The sequence below is a fragment of the Hypomesus nipponensis genome, chromosome 2, assembly GCF_054491055.1.
Source record: "Hypomesus nipponensis isolate SF chromosome 2, ASM5449105v1, whole genome shotgun sequence".
Lineage (NCBI taxonomy): Eukaryota > Metazoa > Chordata > Actinopteri > Osmeriformes > Osmeridae > Hypomesus > Hypomesus nipponensis.
In genome coordinates this window covers 4,859,953-4,878,666 of record NC_140362.1, presented here as the reverse complement: position 1 = coordinate 4,878,666, position 18,714 = coordinate 4,859,953, and the positions used below count along the sequence as shown (strand labels likewise).

The 18,714-nt window shown below is 42.3% G+C and overlaps 2 protein-coding genes across 2 annotated transcripts; one reads left to right on the top strand and one right to left on the bottom strand.

Annotated features, from left to right (window-relative positions):
* Positions 1 to 307: 307 nt before the first annotated feature.
* On the bottom strand, positions 308 to 5,736 carry macc1 (MET transcriptional regulator MACC1). The gene is made up of 5 exons (XM_084702999.1): positions 5,597 to 5,736; positions 4,626 to 4,751; positions 2,424 to 4,477; positions 2,114 to 2,302; positions 308 to 2,003 (listed from the first exon to the last, which is right to left on the bottom strand). Exons 2-5 carry the CDS (start codon positions 4,741 to 4,743, stop codon positions 1,785 to 1,787), a joined length of 2,580 nt encoding a protein of 859 aa, XP_084559125.1. The 5' UTR covers positions 4,744 to 4,751; positions 5,597 to 5,736; the 3' UTR covers positions 308 to 1,784.
* Positions 5,737 to 12,391: 6,655 nt separating this feature from the next.
* On the top strand, positions 12,392 to 18,714 carry abcb5 (ATP-binding cassette, sub-family B (MDR/TAP), member 5). Its single transcript, XM_084669215.1, has 20 exons — positions 12,392 to 12,537; positions 12,636 to 12,749; positions 12,844 to 12,954; positions 13,061 to 13,186; positions 13,384 to 13,587; positions 13,823 to 13,993; positions 14,172 to 14,333; positions 14,584 to 14,821; positions 14,937 to 15,067; positions 15,179 to 15,283; positions 15,395 to 15,472; positions 15,595 to 15,678; positions 15,862 to 16,065; positions 16,149 to 16,249; positions 16,361 to 16,501; positions 16,595 to 16,751; positions 16,997 to 17,194; positions 17,421 to 17,627; positions 17,746 to 17,892; positions 18,367 to 18,714. Exons 1-20 carry the CDS (start codon positions 12,427 to 12,429, stop codon positions 18,562 to 18,564), a joined length of 2,988 nt encoding a protein of 995 aa, XP_084525341.1. The 5' UTR covers positions 12,392 to 12,426; the 3' UTR covers positions 18,565 to 18,714.

The window sequence follows — 18,714 nt, the reverse complement described above, 5'->3', positions numbered from 1 at the left end:
TCTTTTAACCATCTCCTTTGACAGACTTCTGTATTGAGGCCAATGCAGACAGCAACAAGGTCATAATAATAATTCATGTAGACAGTTTGAGACCAAAACAAAGTGCATTGACATTCTCACAATGCAATGTGGGACATCATCTACCTGCTGCTTAGCACAGGGTAGATACAACTCAAAGCTGTACAAAACAAGAAACAGGGACCAACTAGCATAGACTATGACTGTTAAGTTTGCATCTACTCTATGTATATATTTTACTTCACAATTACCTTTAATACTGATGAAAACAGACCAGTCTAAACAGGTATACTGTAGCCTACATATTGAGTCATATTTATTCAAACTTCAAACACGAGCTAACATTTCACTAAGGTTGAAGAAAATATAGTTTTACAAACCTTCATTGTCAAATACAATTTCTCAGACATTGCCTGGAAACATGTAGTTATCATACATTTCATTCCTGTACCAAAATATCGTCCAAAGAGCTTAACAACACTGAAAACATGTCATATATGAATTCATGGATGGGCTTAAAGATGCTGTAAAGCAAATTCCATGATTTGCTTCTCAGTACATTATATATGTGTGAAAGGAGTTCCTGAAAGCATGTGCAAAGTGCGAAAACGTTGTCGCACTGAAATGTGGAGTTAAACCGTTGAACAGTTTCTCTTCCATTTTTAGCTCAGGTTTTGTAAAGGCGGGGCAAAAACCCAACCCATCTACGTCACAGCGACCTACGTCAGATAAGACGGTTGCATTCTGTTACTCAACTGGTACGATGCAAAGACAAAGTAATTAAGACATAAAACACTCAGAGACTGCAGGTAGGTCTGTTCTGATATCTGTAATTGATTTAGCTAATGTTGCTGTTTTTTCTAAATTCAATACATTTGAGGGGGCGGAGCTTGAGCTCCTAAAGGCGACATTCCCGCCCAGTCTCTAGCAAATTAGACTGCTAGAAAGCTGATTTTCTCACAATTTCAAAGCCTAATTTTACATACTTGTCAGTTTTTTTTTTTGCATTTGAGTTTGGATGGGTAGTTAACAACACATTCTTCTGTGGTGTGATGAACTTAAAACTAATTTTCAATTCCACTTTACAGCATCTTTAAGACACAGAGTAAACAGCAGCACTCTAAACACTGAGGTTTGCTTTTGGCAGTTAAGAAGCTTTCCATATTTTTCACACATCCGTGAAACATGGTTTACAACCCAAAGCTATCATAAATACTTGACAGCTTTTAAAGTCATGATAATGTTTAAGATAAAGACTGTTAAGTGAATAGTAGGGTGGGTTTAAGGAACATAGAACATAAAATACAAAATAGGCAATAAGAACTCAAAAGTTTGTGTTGTCAAAGCTGGTCCACCAGCTTCACTAACAGGGCATTGTGTCACATTTTAGACAGAACATTACAAAACTGGTTTGAGACATTTTCAGTCTTCAACTAACAGTACACTGTATAAATGTTTTCTTACGAACACAACTTCATTGACACAGTTATATAATCTGAATTCAAGTTACAGTGAAGGTAACAGGTCCATATCTCCTATAAAATATAAAGGGAGGGCAGTATATTTTGTACAATGCAAGTATCTGAATACATGGTAAGTTATTGCGGTATTGCTATATGGTTCTTGTCATTACTTCAAAATCAAGGTTAAGTATGTGACCCAAAAAGCATTAAGTAACTTAACACTGTTTTCCTTTATGGTAGAATTCCATATTGTAACAAAAAACATTGGTGACAAGACAACTAGTGCCATACTAAGATCTTTCATCAAGGCCTCAGAGTTCTAGGGTTAGGGAATGCAGAGACTTGGAAAATCTCTAGACAGTTCACTGTAATCAGAGCTCCAGTCAGGTGCCTCCACTGTTTGGTGACGGGGCTCTTCATCTTGTCCAGGGCCAAGTGGAGGTCCTGGACCATGTCCCTGTATCCCTTACCGTATCGCAGGCTCCAGGAATACAGGAAGTCATAGGCAGGTTTCCACATGGACTGCGAGACAAGGGGCAGATGAAGAACTATGAACAAGAGAATACTAGCTGAGACAAGAGTGAGGTTAGAGGTGTCAAATTAATTGATCATCTATAATCATGGGAGCTGACCTGGGAACTGACTTCTCCACCCTTCCCTCGATGTGGTGCCTCGTAGCCAGCTATCTGGGCACTGGTGAGCTTCCCCAATCGCTCAGCAATCTCTCTCCATCTGATACCAAGCTCCACCGCCGTTGACAAGATGACTGTGTTTTGAATCAAGTGTGCCACGAGGGCCTGAGCGTCAATCTTCAACAGACCCTAGGAGGACATAAAAAAAATGTGAAGACATTGACTTGTTCGCGTGCAAAGTCGGTATAGACATTAGGCAAAAGTGTCGAATATTTCCCCAGAAAAAATACAATTTAACTTTGGTACTTACAATCATAAGCTCATGCTGGAACTTCTTCAGGCTCTTTTCTGCATGGCAATCTTCCTTCAGCCTCTCCAACACACAGGCCACTCGGTCGGCCTCTGTTTCAGCATGCCTCCTTGTGATCACATCCAAGGACAGGTTAGAGTAACCCAGGGCGTCGGCAAACCCTCTCCAGCTGGGAATGTGTTCAGTTACGAGGTTCTGGATGGCTGAGTACATGTAGGTTAGCTTCTTAAACGGCAGTGTCATGTTTTCCAGAAGCACATCGGTGGTCATGTTGATGCCAGTGAAGTCAATCACTTGGTCTCTAGTGATGAGCTTGACATTTTTGCAATGAACCAAGCCAGTCTTGCCTCTGAGAAAACCGATGTACCATTCCTTTACCCTCGACTGGCCCACTGACCTCACCTTCTCCCTGGACAGAAGGGCCACCGTGTCCCCCTTGAAGTATTCCAGAAGGTACGCCACGCGTGGCTGACGGATCACTGATTTCAGAGCCACGCCGTACCACTGCAAGTTTACAGGTCTGGACTGGAATTGAGGGAATTCTTGAATAGCTTCCTCATGGATGGGCAAGGATCTTCCAATCTCCTTCCGCTGGTCCAGTCGTCTAGGGCCTCGCTTCTCTGACCTATTAGGTGCCACAGCAGGGGATTGGACCTGGAACTGTGTCAGGGTCACACAGTTTGAATCCCGTAGCTGGAGGTTCAGTTTGAAGGAGGTAATCTCCCCACTACCAACCTTGGTGAGCTCAAGTGGGAGATGAAGAACCTTGCCCAGCTTGAGTAGCCCTTGTTTCACCTCCTTTCTTTTGTCCTCATCCTTGATTTCAAACTTTGAATCCGTGATATTGGTTGCGATATTCAGGTCGTCCATTTTCTCTGGCATGAACTGATGCTTCCCCCAGAGTTGCAGCACAAGAGGTGGAAGATTTCTGCTCCCCCTGTGGATGTCTGAGAATGGCAGTCTCAGTGGGATGCTTTCATGGCAAGAGACAACTACGACAACTTTGAAGGAAGGATGGATATACCTTGGGCCGTAAACAGCCAAGTTGATGTGGCGGTCCAGATAATCCCAAACTGATGTAGCAGGGGGCTGGATAGCAGAGGCCTCCGCACAGACAATAACGTAAAAGTGTGACTTCAAGTCCTGAAGCTTCATCTGCATAATGTTTTTGTAAATGTAACAGTCTTTTACCTTTTGGTAAGGTCCCTCTCTCTTGTGGGACACAAGTCCCACGAAAGTAGTCATGACCTGACTCAAAGGGTCCTTCTTGACATCCCCAGCCATTTTCATCTCCAGCATGATGCATTCCTTTGTGTTGAGGTTGTTTACTCTAATTTCCAGAAGAGGACTCATGGTTGTCGTGTAGTTGTTGTTAAGGCAGTTGGGAGGCTCAAGGATAGCTTTTAGTACAATTTCCTGAATCTCCCCTGGGGATACATGGCCTTCTGGGATATGGACACTAATGTCAGTGTCGGGTAGCTGCAGTGACCCTCCAGCGTGTCCGATCTTGCAGATCACCTGGGAGTCAGCGGCCTGAGTCTGGGCCCATCCTGGACTCTGACTTATCAGGCCAAGGTCTAGGCATGACCTTGTCAATTGTCTGTGACTCAACCACGCCATTTTGTAGGCCTCTCTGTCATTCTTTAACCACTCAAAATCTGGGTTCATGAATGAGCCAGATATTTTGAGGCTACTATCCCTACTCTCCCTTTTTGTCTCCCTTTTCTCCAGGTCATCAAGAATATCCGAGGCACTTCTCCACCTACCAGACCGGTTGGAGCTTTTATGTCTGGCTTCCAGAAAATGGGTTGATCGACTTTCATCTGAGGATGTGCTTAAAGTGTCCTCATTGACACCACCAAAAAGAGAGCACGGATCCTCCTGCAGAATCGATACTCTGCCACTGTTTCCATCTGTGTGTACGATGTCATCAAGAAATGGGTTGGATCCAGACAACTTGCTCCAGAACGGATTTGTCTGAGTTTCATGCTTTACCTCTGGCTGTAAAACTGGCCACTCAGAATGCTTTGTCACATGATGTGAAATGTAACTACCTGAAAAGATATCCAACGTTTGTATCAAAGTATTGCTCTAATGCAAGTTACCTCACAAATGTAAATGTTAAGACTACAAATAAGTTGAGGTGACTTCTGTATTCGTATAACATTATTTCACACATCACTTTTTAGTTCATTGTATTACCATTCAAATTGTTGATGTTAAGTGTTCCATTATCATCTAAATCAATTAGTGTGCCCTCAGATTTGCTCCTCATCAGACTTCCAGCACGGCGGAATGACTTAGCTCTGACGGCTGCCATCTTTGCATCTGCAAATATGGAAACATTGTTTTTATGCACTGTAGTGTTACATAGTCTAACTACACTATTACTATACAGTATTAAAATAATAGCATTGCAATACAAGAAAGTTACGACATCACATTTGATGATGTAATATGTTTCACTTGAGATTAGACCTTAGTCAGGTCTAATTGGATAGTTCCATCTGAGAGATTTAAATTCTGAATCAACAGCCACTTTTCCTAAAGAGGAAGTGTTTCTGCTGCTACTACAGCTCTGAGTAAAGGAGTTATACTTGACAGGTCACTGATATATAGGTCTCAATATCCTGTATCATTGGAAGTTTTTGTCACTTTTGTATAAGGGAGCCTTTCCATTCATGAACAAGAACAGTGCGTCAGACATTAATAATGGGGTTTCTTACACCAGTGCACAAAAACAGGTTCGTCTTGTCTACGACCAAACAATCAGTTGTGTCTCAAACCAGCTTGTAACGAGGACACACTGCGTTGAACTCTCCTGTCGAATCTGACAGTCGTGTTAAAATACAGCAGGATGCACCTGTTCTCTCGCTTACCGACGCTTTGTGAGAAGAGCTTAAACAAACACCGACATAAACAATAAAACAATGTGCCAACGTGCGCGGAAAAATCAAATACTGGATTTTCTACTATTACTTGATTACTATATTCCACGAACTACACGTTTGGTGTTGTGGTCTTACAGTTCTTTAGTTGACGAATGATTATACATATTAGGCTGTTGAATCTACGGAGATGTTTGTGGTATTTATTTTATAATAGTGTAGGCTATAATACTGATAAAAATAATCTGGAAAAAATGTCTCAGGAACTAAATCCTTTCCACTCACCGTTTAATCAGACAACTCCAAAGACGTTAAAAGTTTTACTTCAAAGCGTTTGTAATAAAGTTTGAATCATCCTATAGTCATCCTACGCCAACTTTTTCGTTATAGGAAGGGAGTGTCACAAAATCAGACACCTTCACGATACAACTGTTGCTTCTGTTTGCTATGAAAACAATAGCATTTTGGGACTAGCAGTTCAAAACAAAGCGGCTATCCTTTAAAGGACCGGTTTAGTTTGTTTAGCGACTACATTACCCACAATGCCATTGACAATTTACGCACTGAGAGAGTTGCAACACCTGAAACTGAAGCAGACAGGTGGTTTCGGTGAAGGAAATTGTGTCATTTTTGTTCTCTCTTTGTGACCCTGAATGTGGGGTTAATTTACTTAAGTAAACATTAAACAAATGAAATAGGTAAATGTTGAGGTTTGCATATGAGTAGACTCGAGTTGGCTCAGGCTACTCTTGATCTTTACCTACTGATGAATTCATAAGGGTGTTCAAGGTTTACAGAGGACTCATTTCCACTTAGATTTCAATTTGTGTTTTTATATCAGAACACCTAAATAATGTTTTCTGTTTTTTTCCATAAATCTGATAGTTTCATAGTAATACTTGATATTTTAGACAGTAAGGGGGAATCAAATTTAAATGATGTTACTTGAAAATGTCTGCATATAGGCCTACAGTACAGTGTAACCAGGACAAAGTTGAAGTAGCTCTTAAAAACTGTTGTCCCCAGAACGGTGTATTGACCTTGGCCTGGGAAAGCAGTTGATGTTTGAGGAATGTGACTAAGCGCTCTTGAGTAGATTATGATTATGTTATTTTTATAGAGAAGACAATTGCACACAGTACACTATACTACACCAGCTTTAGACTTCTTAAGACATGTTATAAAATGCACAATATAACTCGATAATTTGAGTTTGTTTGACTTGTCTCACTTGTGAGATAAAGAAACGTAGGCTATAAGTTTATACTGGTACTATAAACTGCTAAAACAAAGAATTTGAAGATAAAATTAACAATATTAAAAATCGATTTCAAAATTAAACATGGACATAGCATTGTATTTTCTGGAATCTTTATTGACAATGTAACAATAATTAAATTAATGTTTACTGTTTGGAAAGGTGAGGGGAGTCTGCACTCTAGTGGTGAAGGTTAATCAAGTCATTGTGAGGGAATGGACACTAGTAGCAAACTACAAGTTCAAAAGAGTTCAAGCTCTTATAAAGAGAATGATTTCCTTTGGAGTTTGCCCAAATTCTATGGGACTTAGTTTTAAAGGGTTATTATATGAACATTATTTTGAGTGTGTGAGGTTGTGTTAAGTTTCAGTTTGTGCATTTACAATTCCACATCCAAAAACAATGTAAGAACTGCATGTGAAGGATCATACTACAGTGATATTAACTTGTATTTGCGATGTGGCTAGGAAATACAAACAGTTCCTCAACGTTATCCTCTAAAGGATGTAGAACTATGCCCCTCTGATCCTTAATCTTCTGCTGTACTTTCTACATATACTATTTGTACGTCGCTTGGGATTAAAATGAAAAGAATGAATTAACGAATGAAATGGAATGTCCATGTCACTCCAAAACCAGTTTTGTAATATATCAGGAGATCTTTACAAGAGACAGGTCGATCTGAACTATCTTGTGAGTCGTCATTCCTTTTGAGGACGAAAGTTACGCACCAACTGGGTTCTAGACGGATTTACAGAGGCCCCAGAGCACAGGTGACAGGTGTACAGTTTGTAACCCAAAAAAACTCATCCGGAGTTCACAAACATGAACACAACATAGTCATAAACCTATACAATTTGGGCGTATTTGGGCCATTGTATGTTGAATAAAGAATAATAATAATAATTTGGCAAGAAAAAATCTCTGAGATTCTCTGAGCTTATAAAAGTCATTTGCACAAAACATATAGCTACTCCAAATCAGTAGTCCTATGTTGTTTCCTTCGAAATAAGTCCAATTCACGGCATTGTCTCTACAAAGTCCGTATGCGTATGACAATCTGGTTAATATGAGCTAAAGGTATTTCCTCATAGCTAATTCCAAAATAAAATTATAATTTCTGCAGGCGTAGTAGGCTACATACTAGCAAGTGGTGGCATCTCTGGTGTGATGAGGTTGACCATACAAGTGCAGCGATGTGATTCCTAGACCTCCAATGGCACTAATATGCCACTGTATTATGACCCGGAATGTCCTGGTCTGAGTTGGAGTCAGGGGACTTTAGTATGAGTTTAGGCAGAGCCGGGAGGCTCTGGTATGGGTTTAGGTGGAGTCTTGGGCTGTGGTAAGGGTTGAGGTGTTTGAAGTGCAGACATGGGTCACTTGATGGGCTGAGGGTCCATATATTTAAGCACTATCAATCTACATTTTGGATTCATGTTAGATTGCCTCATGGGCCTGAGGCCCCTAATGGTCAGAGGCCCCTGGCCCCAGGCCCCATTTTCCCAGTCCATGATGCAGTCTTGGTTCTAGATCCAAGGTTTTCTGGGAAATATCTACAGTATGAATTGTATAGGCATTATGAAGTTATAAGAGAGGATCTATAGATAACAAACATGGATACTTTTGTTTTTAGACTTGACTAAACATTTGCAGATGTTATGTGTATAAAACATGTGTGAATGTGGGTGCTGCTGATGCTTTAAATAACACAGTAAGCTGAAATATAGGCTGTATAATAATGTATGATATGTTACTAGAATTTATTTGATTTAAAAAATGAAACAATGAGCACTCAAATTGTTTTTCCATACATTTGTTACGTAAGAATGACTGTAAGTGTTGATCCAATCTTAAATGCCCTATATTGTATTATTATGCAATGAGTGGATCAGAGTTCATCAGGTGGTCTTAATCTTTGAATGAAATCACAACACACATAGAAAAACCTGTTTTATCACGGATAATATCTGTTTCTGCTTTTTAGACAGACGGCACGACATCTCCATTCCATCTCTTGACAACACATGCACACTAACAGAGAAACATGTGCATGTTGTATCTTGCATAAACCTGATCATCGACTTATTCATTGCCTCTCAGTTCATCTGAGTTTGTGAGAGTTCACAGACTTCTAAACTTAGTCCAAGTGTGTTAACACTACAGAGAACAACAAGCAGTTCGCTCTCGTTACTTTGGCTAGGATCAAACCTACAAACCAACCTGTTTGATCCTAACCCTATTTATTCTTCCGGTAGGCTCAAAACGTCCTAGGCCACATTTGAAAAAACAATTCAAGATCATGACAAATGGTCAATAATCAATCCAGCTAACTTGAGTTAAATATGTACAAAAAAAAACGATTCTCGATGTTCCTAGAAAACTCTGCGGAGCGGAGGACCAATAGGAGTGACTAGGTGCAAGCCAAGCGGCTAATAATTCTTTCATTATTTTTCGTTATTTAATTTCGAAATGCTTTTCCAAACAACGTCAATCCCGGCATTGCACTCCATTGGGTTATAAAGAGGACGTCGGCAGAATTTCAACTTTGTAGAGTTTCCGGTTCTTTAATTGAGCTTGGGAAACTAAACCCATTCTAATTTGTACACACACCCAGATATTTCTGTCATTATGAGAGAGATTATTAGAGAGAGATACTTATTTAACATTTGCATATAAAGTGCAAAATTAATTCCAATGGAACAATGAGGTCCAATGGAAAGGTATGCCCATTGTTGGGAACACCACAACTGTCAATACAACTTGCATTGGTCTTCTATCTAGAGGCAGACACCCAATTAGGGATGGGAAATAATAAAGAATACAAGAATATACAGTAGAAAGAAAATAGGTTGCGCCTTGACAATGGCAGTCACACCCAATGGGACACCTTGGAACGACCTCTTATCCAGTTGCTGTACAGAACCGTTTAAAGATATTTGACACCAGAGCATGTCAGGATGACGACATGAATGCCTTGCACTAGATAAATTGGCGCAGCCCTCTAAGGATTCTTAGAGCTGCCAAATTCATAGTTAATGGTGGTGTGTGTAGTAGCAGTTTATCATAAAAATAATAACGAATGCAAACTAACGACAGTGCATCACTTATTCCATGAAAGGTAAGGTTCTTCTATTTTATAAAATTAGTATATTTTTCAAAACATACATTTTCATAACAAGTTGGAAAAAATATAGAATGACTTTTATTGAATGATGCTGGAGCTAGGCATTTACATTGCGTCGTTTGCTGTTGCAGATGACGCAACATCAAGTCCTATGTGATTAATTTAAGTTATATGAAATAACACTTTATTCGACAATTGTGTTTAAATATCATTTTAACTTCTATATAGATACTTGGTTTCCGATTTGATCTGTTGACTCCAAAGGAGGAGATGCCACAAAACGGATCAACAGGTAGGCTGCATTCGTGAATTTCACCGCAACAAAAGATAGAACTGAACAAGTAATTTAAACATAAAGAACCCAATTTTCAATCCCAATTTAAGCAATGCATTTTTATATTCATGACTGACTTTATTGCTTCAAAGCCGTACAATTGGATGGTTACCCAAACTTAGCCTTTGCGGAGGATGAAAAGCCATCGAAGGATGCAAATGGAGAGCTCCCAGAAGTCAGTATCGAGCCAAGGAGCAAGGGTGTCTTTGGGTAAGAGATGGTCAAGCGCACTGCTGCATTTCTCTGTATAATGATATAAATTGCTGTCGGAGAATTACTTTGCTGATAGCTACTGGATGTGGTCATTGTCGTTACCTCTAACTCACCACACAAAACGTGTTATGAGATCATTGAAAACAAGTCTTTCCTTCGTGGCGGTTCTTTTTGAAGGAAAAAGAAGAAAAAGCCCAAAGAGGCTGCTAATAGTGTGGGATTTTTCCAGCTGGTAAGTCTCTTATACATTATAGCCTTTAATACACACAGCTTGTTACATAAGAACATATAACCACACATATATATAGTATTCCCCCATATGGAATTGTGTATGTTATGTGTTATAGTTTCGCTACGCCACTCCCCTGGAGATCATTCTTATGATCATCGGCCTAGTGTGTGCTGCGTTACACGGGATAGCACTGCCCCTCATGATCGTCATCTTTGGGCAGATGACTGACAGCTTTGTGCAGAGCGGACAACAACTGAACTTAACAGGTAGACAGACTGATATTCTACGGTGCCCCATGCAAGCTTTGCTAAGTGTTGGGATAATTGTGGTAGAGTTTTGTGGTTATTGCAATTATGCTGTTGTCTCTGTGTGAATCTGTCCATTTTAATAGGAAATTTTACTTTTGAGATCTTGAACTCAACGGAGTGTCTTGCAATTCCTGGAGTAGATATTGAGGCGTTAATGACACAGTAAGTGCAAACAACGATTATCTTAAGTAAATAGGTTCATAATTCAGAATACCAACTGTTGGTTTTCTTTTGCAGACATGCATATTACTTTGTTGGGATTGGTTGTGCAGCCTTACTGCTGGGGACTTTTCAAGTGATGCTGTTTTTGCTAACAGCCACTAAACAGACTAAACGGATCAGGGAGAAATACTTCCATGCCATTTTACACCAACAAATGTCGTGGTTTGACACACACCCTATTGGTGTGCTAAACGTCAGGCTTACAGAGTAAGTGACTATATTACATTAATCCAGAATGATCATTTACACAATAATAGACATTCTGTATGTACACTTCTCACATGGCATCATGTGATCTGTGAAAACTTCCATCATCCTGTTGGGTTGTTCTGCAACACAACACAGATATTAATCGCAAGGGACATTCCATCTGCTTGTTCCTCTTTTAGTGATATCAACACAATCAATGATGGACTTGGCGACAAGATATGTGTGTTTGTGCAGTTCTTCTGCACCTTTGTGACTGGGTTCATCATTGGGTTTGTCTTTGGCTGGAAGCTGACCCTGGTCATCCTGACCGTCAGTCCTCTTTTAGCGGGTTCTGCTGCAGCATGGTCCAAAGTAAGGCAACAACATGCCCTGAAACCCAATAATGTACCATTACAGTGGGCACTGGTTTTGTATTAGTATCTTTTGCAACCATACTGCCCATTGTGTTGGTCTTTTGATCAATTTTGAAATGTGAACAACCTCAGGAATAGCTTTGCTGCCCTAGTTTATATTGAATTAACATTTAGTCATTTAGCAGACGCTCTTATCCAGAGCGACTTACAGTAAGTACAGGGACATTCCCCCCGAGGCAAGTAGGGTGAAGTGCCTTGCCCAAGGAATTATTTAATTGTCGAACCAGCGACCTTCTGATTACTAGCTCGATTCCCTAACTGCTCAGCCACCTGACTCTAGTTAGTTAATGATGTTAAAGATGCATGAATGTTGTGACATTTATATTCCTTAAAATATTTCTTTTTACCCAAACGTGTATGTTACATAAATCATAACCACGTTACAAGCTTTTGTCACAGGTGTTAGGAGGAAATAGACTTAGATATGACGTTGGATTGAAAGTGTCTCACAGCTGCTACCTTAAAACCAGACTCAAACTTAGATTCAGTGATGGATTATTTGATGCTTAATTTCAGATTCTTGCCAGTTTGACCAGTAAGGAGCTCATGGCCTACGCCAAGGCAGGAGCTGTGGCAGAGGAGATTCTCGTGGCAATCAGGACAGTAGTGGCCTTTAATGGACAGAAGAAAGCTGTGGAGAAGTTAGTACAACATTTGACCTAAAATGTCTATATTTTTTCACCACCATAGGTAACTCAGACTCACTCCATTAAACACTTTTCGATTTTCAGGTACGAAAAAAATCTGGAGGATGCCAAAAACTTTGGCATTAAAAAGGCAATCACCACTAATGCATCTATGGGTCTAACCCAGTTCATCATATTTGGTGCCTATGCCCTGGCTTTCTGGTATGGAACAAAGCTATCCGTGGACGAACCTGAGAACTACTCCATTGGAAAAGTGATCACAGTAAGCCTACTCTCAGTCATCCTGTGATGAAGTCCTGTGATGTTGTTCACTTTTCACATTGCCTGACATCAGTGTACTTTATTTGATCCATTGTCCAGGTCTTCTTTGCGGTGATGATAGGGTCTTTTTCATTAGGCCAGGGTGCTCCAAACTTGGAGAGCATTGCCAAAGCCCGGGGTGCTGCCTATGAGGTCTACAAAACTATCGACATGGTACTACTGACTTTACATTCATTCCTAAATATTAACAACTGTTTACAATTCATGAACACATATTAACACATATTATGTGCTGGTGGTCTTTTAGCGCCGTCCCATCGACAGCAGTTCAAAGGAGGGCCACAAACCAGACTTTGTGAGGGGAGACGTTGAATTCAAAAACATCCACTTCAGCTACCCCTCCAGAAAAACGGTCAAAGTGAGGCAATTACTTCACCACAGCAAGACATCCGTCCCACATTCAAACTTCCTTTCTGTGAATGCCTTGCTGACATCATCATATCACACATTGGTTGGCTCCACAGATTCTGCAAGGAGTGAACCTGAAGGTGCCTCACGGGAAGACGATAGCTCTAGTGGGGGCCAGTGGCTGTGGGAAGAGCACCACCATCCAGCTGCTGCAGCGATTCTACGATCCTGATGAGGGAGAGGTATGCACCATAACACGAGGTGAAGGAGGGAGACGACAGAACGCCACCGACCAGAATGTGTCGCATTCCCCTGTTCTGGTTGGACTTGTTTATCTAAGGCTGTGGAGGAATGTAAAACAGTGCTCTGGCGGTCTCTTGTGGGAGGAGGATGAATGTTTGTGCGTGTGCGAAGTACTCATGAATGGTTCGGATCCCAGGTAACTCTGGACGGCCAAGACATCCGCTCCCTGAACGTGAAGTGGTTGAGGGAGAACATCGGCATAGTCAGCCAGGAGCCGGTGCTGTTTGCCACGACCATCGCTGAGAACATCCGCTATGGCAGAGAGGACGCCACAGACGAGGATATCGAACGTGCCGTGAAGGAAGCCAACGCCTACGAGTTCATCTCCAAGCTGCCCGACGTAAGTGGAGCAGCTCCCACACAAAAGAAGTAACAGAAAATCACAGACAAGACCTTTTAAACTACTGTCTAGAATCACACAGCTTAAAACAAAGGCGCCGCTGTCTGTCACTCACGTTTATTTGTGAATTTATAACCAGAGAAAATAGAAAATAGAACCACTTCACGATGTCGTAACACGACTAAACATGGTTTCACCCTTCTGATAAGTGTTGTATGCCATGGCTGTGACGCAGAAGCTTAACACCATGGTGGGGGAGCGTGGGGCCCAGCTCAGTGGGGGCCAGAAGCAGAGGATAGCCATCGCCAGAGCCCTGGTCAAGAACCCCAAGATCCTCCTGCTGGACGAGGCCACCTCTGCTCTGGACACCCAGAGTGAGTCCATCGTCCAGGGGGCGCTGGATAAGGTAAACCTCACCACTGTGACCGTCCGAAGAACGTCTCCTTTGAAACCTACGTGTCCATGTGAAATTCCCAGTGGTGTCACCATAATCACACAACATCCAAGATACAGACGTGTGTTTTCAAAGTCATCTACAGACGATCATCATTTGTTGATGAACGGATTCTCCTCCTCCTCGCTAGGCCAGGGCTGGGCGCACCACCATCGTCATCGCCCACCGCCTGTCCACCATCAGGACTGCGGACGTGATCGCTGGCTTCAGTGACGGCCAGGTGGTGGAGCAGGGTTCTCACAAGGAGCTTATGGCCAAGAAGGGGATCTACTACTCGTTAGTCATGCAGCAGGTACACTACAGTATACCAGCTCTAGAAAAAAAAATTGACCACTTCACCTTTTTCTTTCCTTTTTATAAAAGTTTAGAAGGACAATTTGGAGTGAGGAGCAGAAGGGTCAAATTTAAGAGGCCACTACAAACTTGACCCATCTGTTAGTTCTGATAATAGTGTGTTTATGGCTTGAGCAAATGGTGTACAACAGCAGATTCTCAAAATGTAATGCAACCCAACATTGACACCTCAACCCTTGTTTGTGTAGACAATGGGAAAACCAGATGAAAATTGTGAGGAAGAATCTTCTGATGAAGGCTCATCCTTTGACAGCTCGGATATGGATGAGGAGATCATCGGTGAGGAAACGGCCCAAAATGGAGGGTTTCAACAGAACTCTGTCATCAACAGAAGCTTCCAGAGAAAGTCATCCAAAAGGAGCAGCAAAAAGAAGAAATCAGGAAAAAGAGAAAAGAGGGTGAAGACACTTGACCAAAACATATCACGCACTACTATTCTATTGTGAAAGAGCAAATAATAAAGTTTTCCGGTTTATTGTTCGTCCGCTGATATTTTTGTTATGATTTAATGTGCAGAAGGAGAAAAACAAGGAAGTGGTAGATGTCCCCTTTTCCAGGATCCTGGCTCTGAACAAGCCAGAATGGCCCTACCTGTTGGTCGGAACTTTGTCCAGTCTCATTGGAGGGGCTACATATCCCTGTGTTGCCATCCTTTTTGCCAAAATCATTGGAGTGGGTGTCTACCTATTGATGTGTATGAAAAGAAAACATTTTGGGGGGGATTAAAAGACAGTGGTTTGGTGTTAGTGCCTGACGTTACGATCTTGAATTGATCCTTTGTAGGTTTTTGCTGAGGTTGATCCAGAGGTGAAACGACAGAGAACCCTGATGTTTTCACTGCTCTTTCTACTCATTGGTGGGGTTGCATTTGTCACTTTCTTCTTACAGGTTGGTTTATTTATACAGTATTGTGTATTTATTTATAATATAGGCTTTGTATTATGTATTTACCGTATAGAAAGTTTGTGTCGTAACTCCATGATCTGTGTTTTCCTCCAGGGATTCATGTTTGGGAAATCAGGCGAACTTCTCACAATGAGGCTGAGAAGTCAGGTGTTCACGGCTATGATGAGACAGGCATGACCAAGCACATTACATATTTCTAAATGACTAGAGCTATTCACTGTATTTATGAAATGATCCTACAAACACACCAAATTGTGAGTTCATTCTGACTGACACTGAGATTGCTTCCTTAGGAGATCAGTTGGTTTGACGACAATGAGAATGCCGTGGGAGTCCTGACCACCAAATTGGCCACAGACGCATCTCTGGTTAAAGGGGTGAGAACCATTTGTGGCTGTCAGAAAGACGGTGATGAACATGTATTAGATCACTCGAGTGGCAGTGGGAATCTCAGCACTGACTCCCTTCCCTGGTTTTTACGCATCTTTTTAGTTGCTGCTTCTTCGGATGAATTACAGTACAGTTGAATGATTTCTGCCTGGTAACATCCTATTTTTTAGGCGGCCGGGTCGAGGCTGGGCTTGGCCACCAGCACGGTGTGTGCTCTCACCATTGCCATTGTGGTGGCCTTCATCCACAGCTGGCAGCTCACCCTCCTCATCCTCGCCTGTGTGCCCTTCCTCATCGGTGCCAACTTCATCCAGATGAGGGCCATGGCGGGACATGCCTCTAAAGACCAGGGGGCACTGGAGCAGTCTGGGAAGGTAGCCATGGTTGTTTAACCCATTAGATAGCAAGCCGTTGAGATTGAGAAAACACATTTTTACATGGGATGTTTGTTATCTAGATATCCACTGAGACAGTTGAAAACTTCAAAACGGTGGTTGCTTTGACGCGAGAGGACGTCTTCTTTCGCAAGTTCATGGAGAGCTTGCGTAAACCATATGAGTAAGGTTTTTCACCTTTTTAAGTAATGAACATTATAAGAATAATTATTTTGACTGAGTACCAAAAAGAATTAAAGGGATTCCAATGAAATGTTTCAATTCATCCCCGCAGATCTGGTTTGATAAAAGCTCCTGTGTATGGCATAACATTTGCCCTGGCCCAAGCCATCCCCTACTTTGTCAATGCAGCAATTTTCCGATTTGGCTCCTGGCTAATTGCTAACTGCTACACCGAATATGAAAATGTGTTCCTGTAAGTATTCTGGTACAACCAGTTTGTGAAAATTACACAACAGCTCGATCAAGTTGGGGGTGTGGTAACCACAACCATGTCCTTGTTTTGCAGTGTGTTTTCTGTGATTGTGTTTGCGGCCATGAATATCGGAGAGTCTTCCTCTCTTGCTCCTGACTTTGCAAAAGCCAAGACCTCAGCGAAGAGGATCCTGGACCTCCTGGAGAAGAGCCCAGAGATCGACATCTACAGTGACAAGGGGGAGAAGCCAGTGAGTGGCACACTACCCGTCATCAAACGTCATCAAGCATTTCATAATTCATATTAACTATGACAAAAACTCAAAACTATGATATCTATTTTGGGCCTCTCATGGCTTTATTGAACAAGATCGTTATATGCTATAACTATGGGGATATATAGTATATAATAACTTATAGACTATAGTTGTATGTTAGATGCTACGTTGATGTTTCTTTCTGAATGTTTTCTCTGCCTGCGTCTTCTTTTTTCCAGTCAGACTTCACAGGGGACATTGATTTCCGCGGCGTCCACTTTGCCTATCCCACGCGGTCGAACGTGAGGGTCCTGCAAGGTCTGGACGTGTCTGTGAAAACGGGCCAGACGCTGGCCCTGGTGGGCGAGAGTGGCTGTGGAAAGAGCACCTCAATCCAGCTGCTGGAGCGCTTCTATGACACGGCTGAGGGACAAGTGGTACGCTTCCTCCCCATCAGAGTAACAGTACACAGCACACACACTGTTGAGAATCTCCTGCTTCTCAGTACAGGCCCCCGAAACATCATGAGACTTTTTTTTCTTAATACATGTATTTGATATCATTTAGGAATTGAGCAGACACTTTTGAGCCAAAGCAAGAAACAAACGCCTATTGAATCATCCCTGTCTCACTTTTTTTGTGTTTTTTGCATCCTCATTTCAGTTTGCTGACGGTGCTGACATAAAGAGCTTGAATGTGGCCTGGCTGCGTTCTCAGATGGGCTTGGTGTCCCAGGAGCCCATCCTGTTTGACTGCACCATCACAGAGAACATCCAGTACGGTGACAACGACAGACAGGTGTCTCAGGAGGAGGTCGAGGAAGCAGCCAAGAGCGCCAACATCCACAACTTCATACTCGGTCTTCCAGAGGTAAGAATGTCCCAGCATGTGACACGCCGCAGCATAGGATGTCGTCAGAGCAGTAAAACATCATCCCGAAGGTTTGGTTCATACGACTTCACACGAATGACATATGTTGCTTTGTCAGAAATACAACACGCGAGTTGGGGATAAGGGAGCCCAGCTATCAGGGGGGCAGAAGCAGAGGATTGCTATCGCCCGGGCTCTGGTGCGCCGGCCTAAGGTGCTGCTGCTGGATGAGGCGACCTCCGCCCTGGACACGGAGAGTGAGAAAGTGAGTATCGTCTACTAGTCTGTCCTGAACTCACAAAGCAAAAGCTTGTATGTGGTTTGCCGGAGAGCACATTTGCACATACATAGTTGGATCCGCGAACACTCTACAAAGACGTGTCCTCTCTCTCTCTCTCTTTTTCTCTCCCTCTCTCTCGCGCTCGCTCTTTCTCCCCCCCCCTCTCTCTCCCCCTCCCTGTCTCTCTCTCTCTCTCTCGCTCTCTCTCTCTCTTTCTATCTCTCTCTCTCTCTCTCTCTCTTCCCCCCCCCCTCTCTCTCTCTCTCTCTCTCTCGCTCTCTCTTTCTCTATCTCTCTCTCCCTCTCTCTCTGCCCCCCCCCTCTCTCTCTCTCTCTCTCTCTCTCTCTCTTTCTCTCTTTCTCTCTCTCTCTTGCTCTCTCTTTCTCTCTCTCTCTCTCTCTCCCCCCCCCCTCTCTCTCTCTTTCTCTCTCTCTCACTCTCTGTCTCTCTCGTCCCAGATTGTACAGCAGGCTCTGGATGATGCCCGTCTCGGCCGGACCTGTATTGTCATCGCGCACCGTCTGTCCACCATCCAGAACGCTGACATGATAGCAGTCATCCGGAATGGCCAGGTGTCTGAACAGGGCACACACAACGAGCTCATGGCCAAACAGGGGGCTTATTATGCCTTGGTTAATGCGCAGGTCTCTCACTGAAGAGACATGATGTGAATCGATAAATGGAGACAACATATTATGATTTTGCAAGGATTCCGATAACTGTGCTGTCATTGAGTGATTTAAGATTATTACAAAATTATTATACTTTACACTCAACAGTTAAGTGTAATACATTAAACAGTTAGA

What these genes read in the sequence shown, in the direction of transcription:
- macc1 (XM_084702999.1), bottom strand. Translation starts at nt 4,743, where the DNA reads ATGGCAGCCGTCAGAGCTAAGTCATTCCGCCGTGCTGGAAGTCTGATG. An exon ending in TAACATCAACAATTTGAATG is followed by an intron (nt 4,478 to 4,625) that starts GTAATACAATGA and finishes ATATCTTTTCAG; the next exon opens with GTAGTTACATTTCACATCAT. An exon ending in TCCAGCATGAGCTTATGATT is followed by an intron (nt 2,303 to 2,423) that starts GTAAGTACCAAA and finishes ATGTCCTCCTAG; the next exon opens with GGTCTGTTGAAGATTGACGC.
- abcb5 (XM_084669215.1), top strand. Translation starts at nt 12,427, where the DNA reads ATGGGTCTAACCCAGTTCATCATATTTGGTGCCTATGCCCTGGCTTTC. An exon ending in ACGATCCTGATGAGGGAGAG is followed by an intron (nt 13,187 to 13,383) that starts GTATGCACCATA and finishes TTCGGATCCCAG; the next exon opens with GTAACTCTGGACGGCCAAGA. An exon ending in TGGACACGGAGAGTGAGAAA is followed by an intron (nt 17,893 to 18,366) that starts GTGAGTATCGTC and finishes CTCTCGTCCCAG; the next exon opens with ATTGTACAGCAGGCTCTGGA.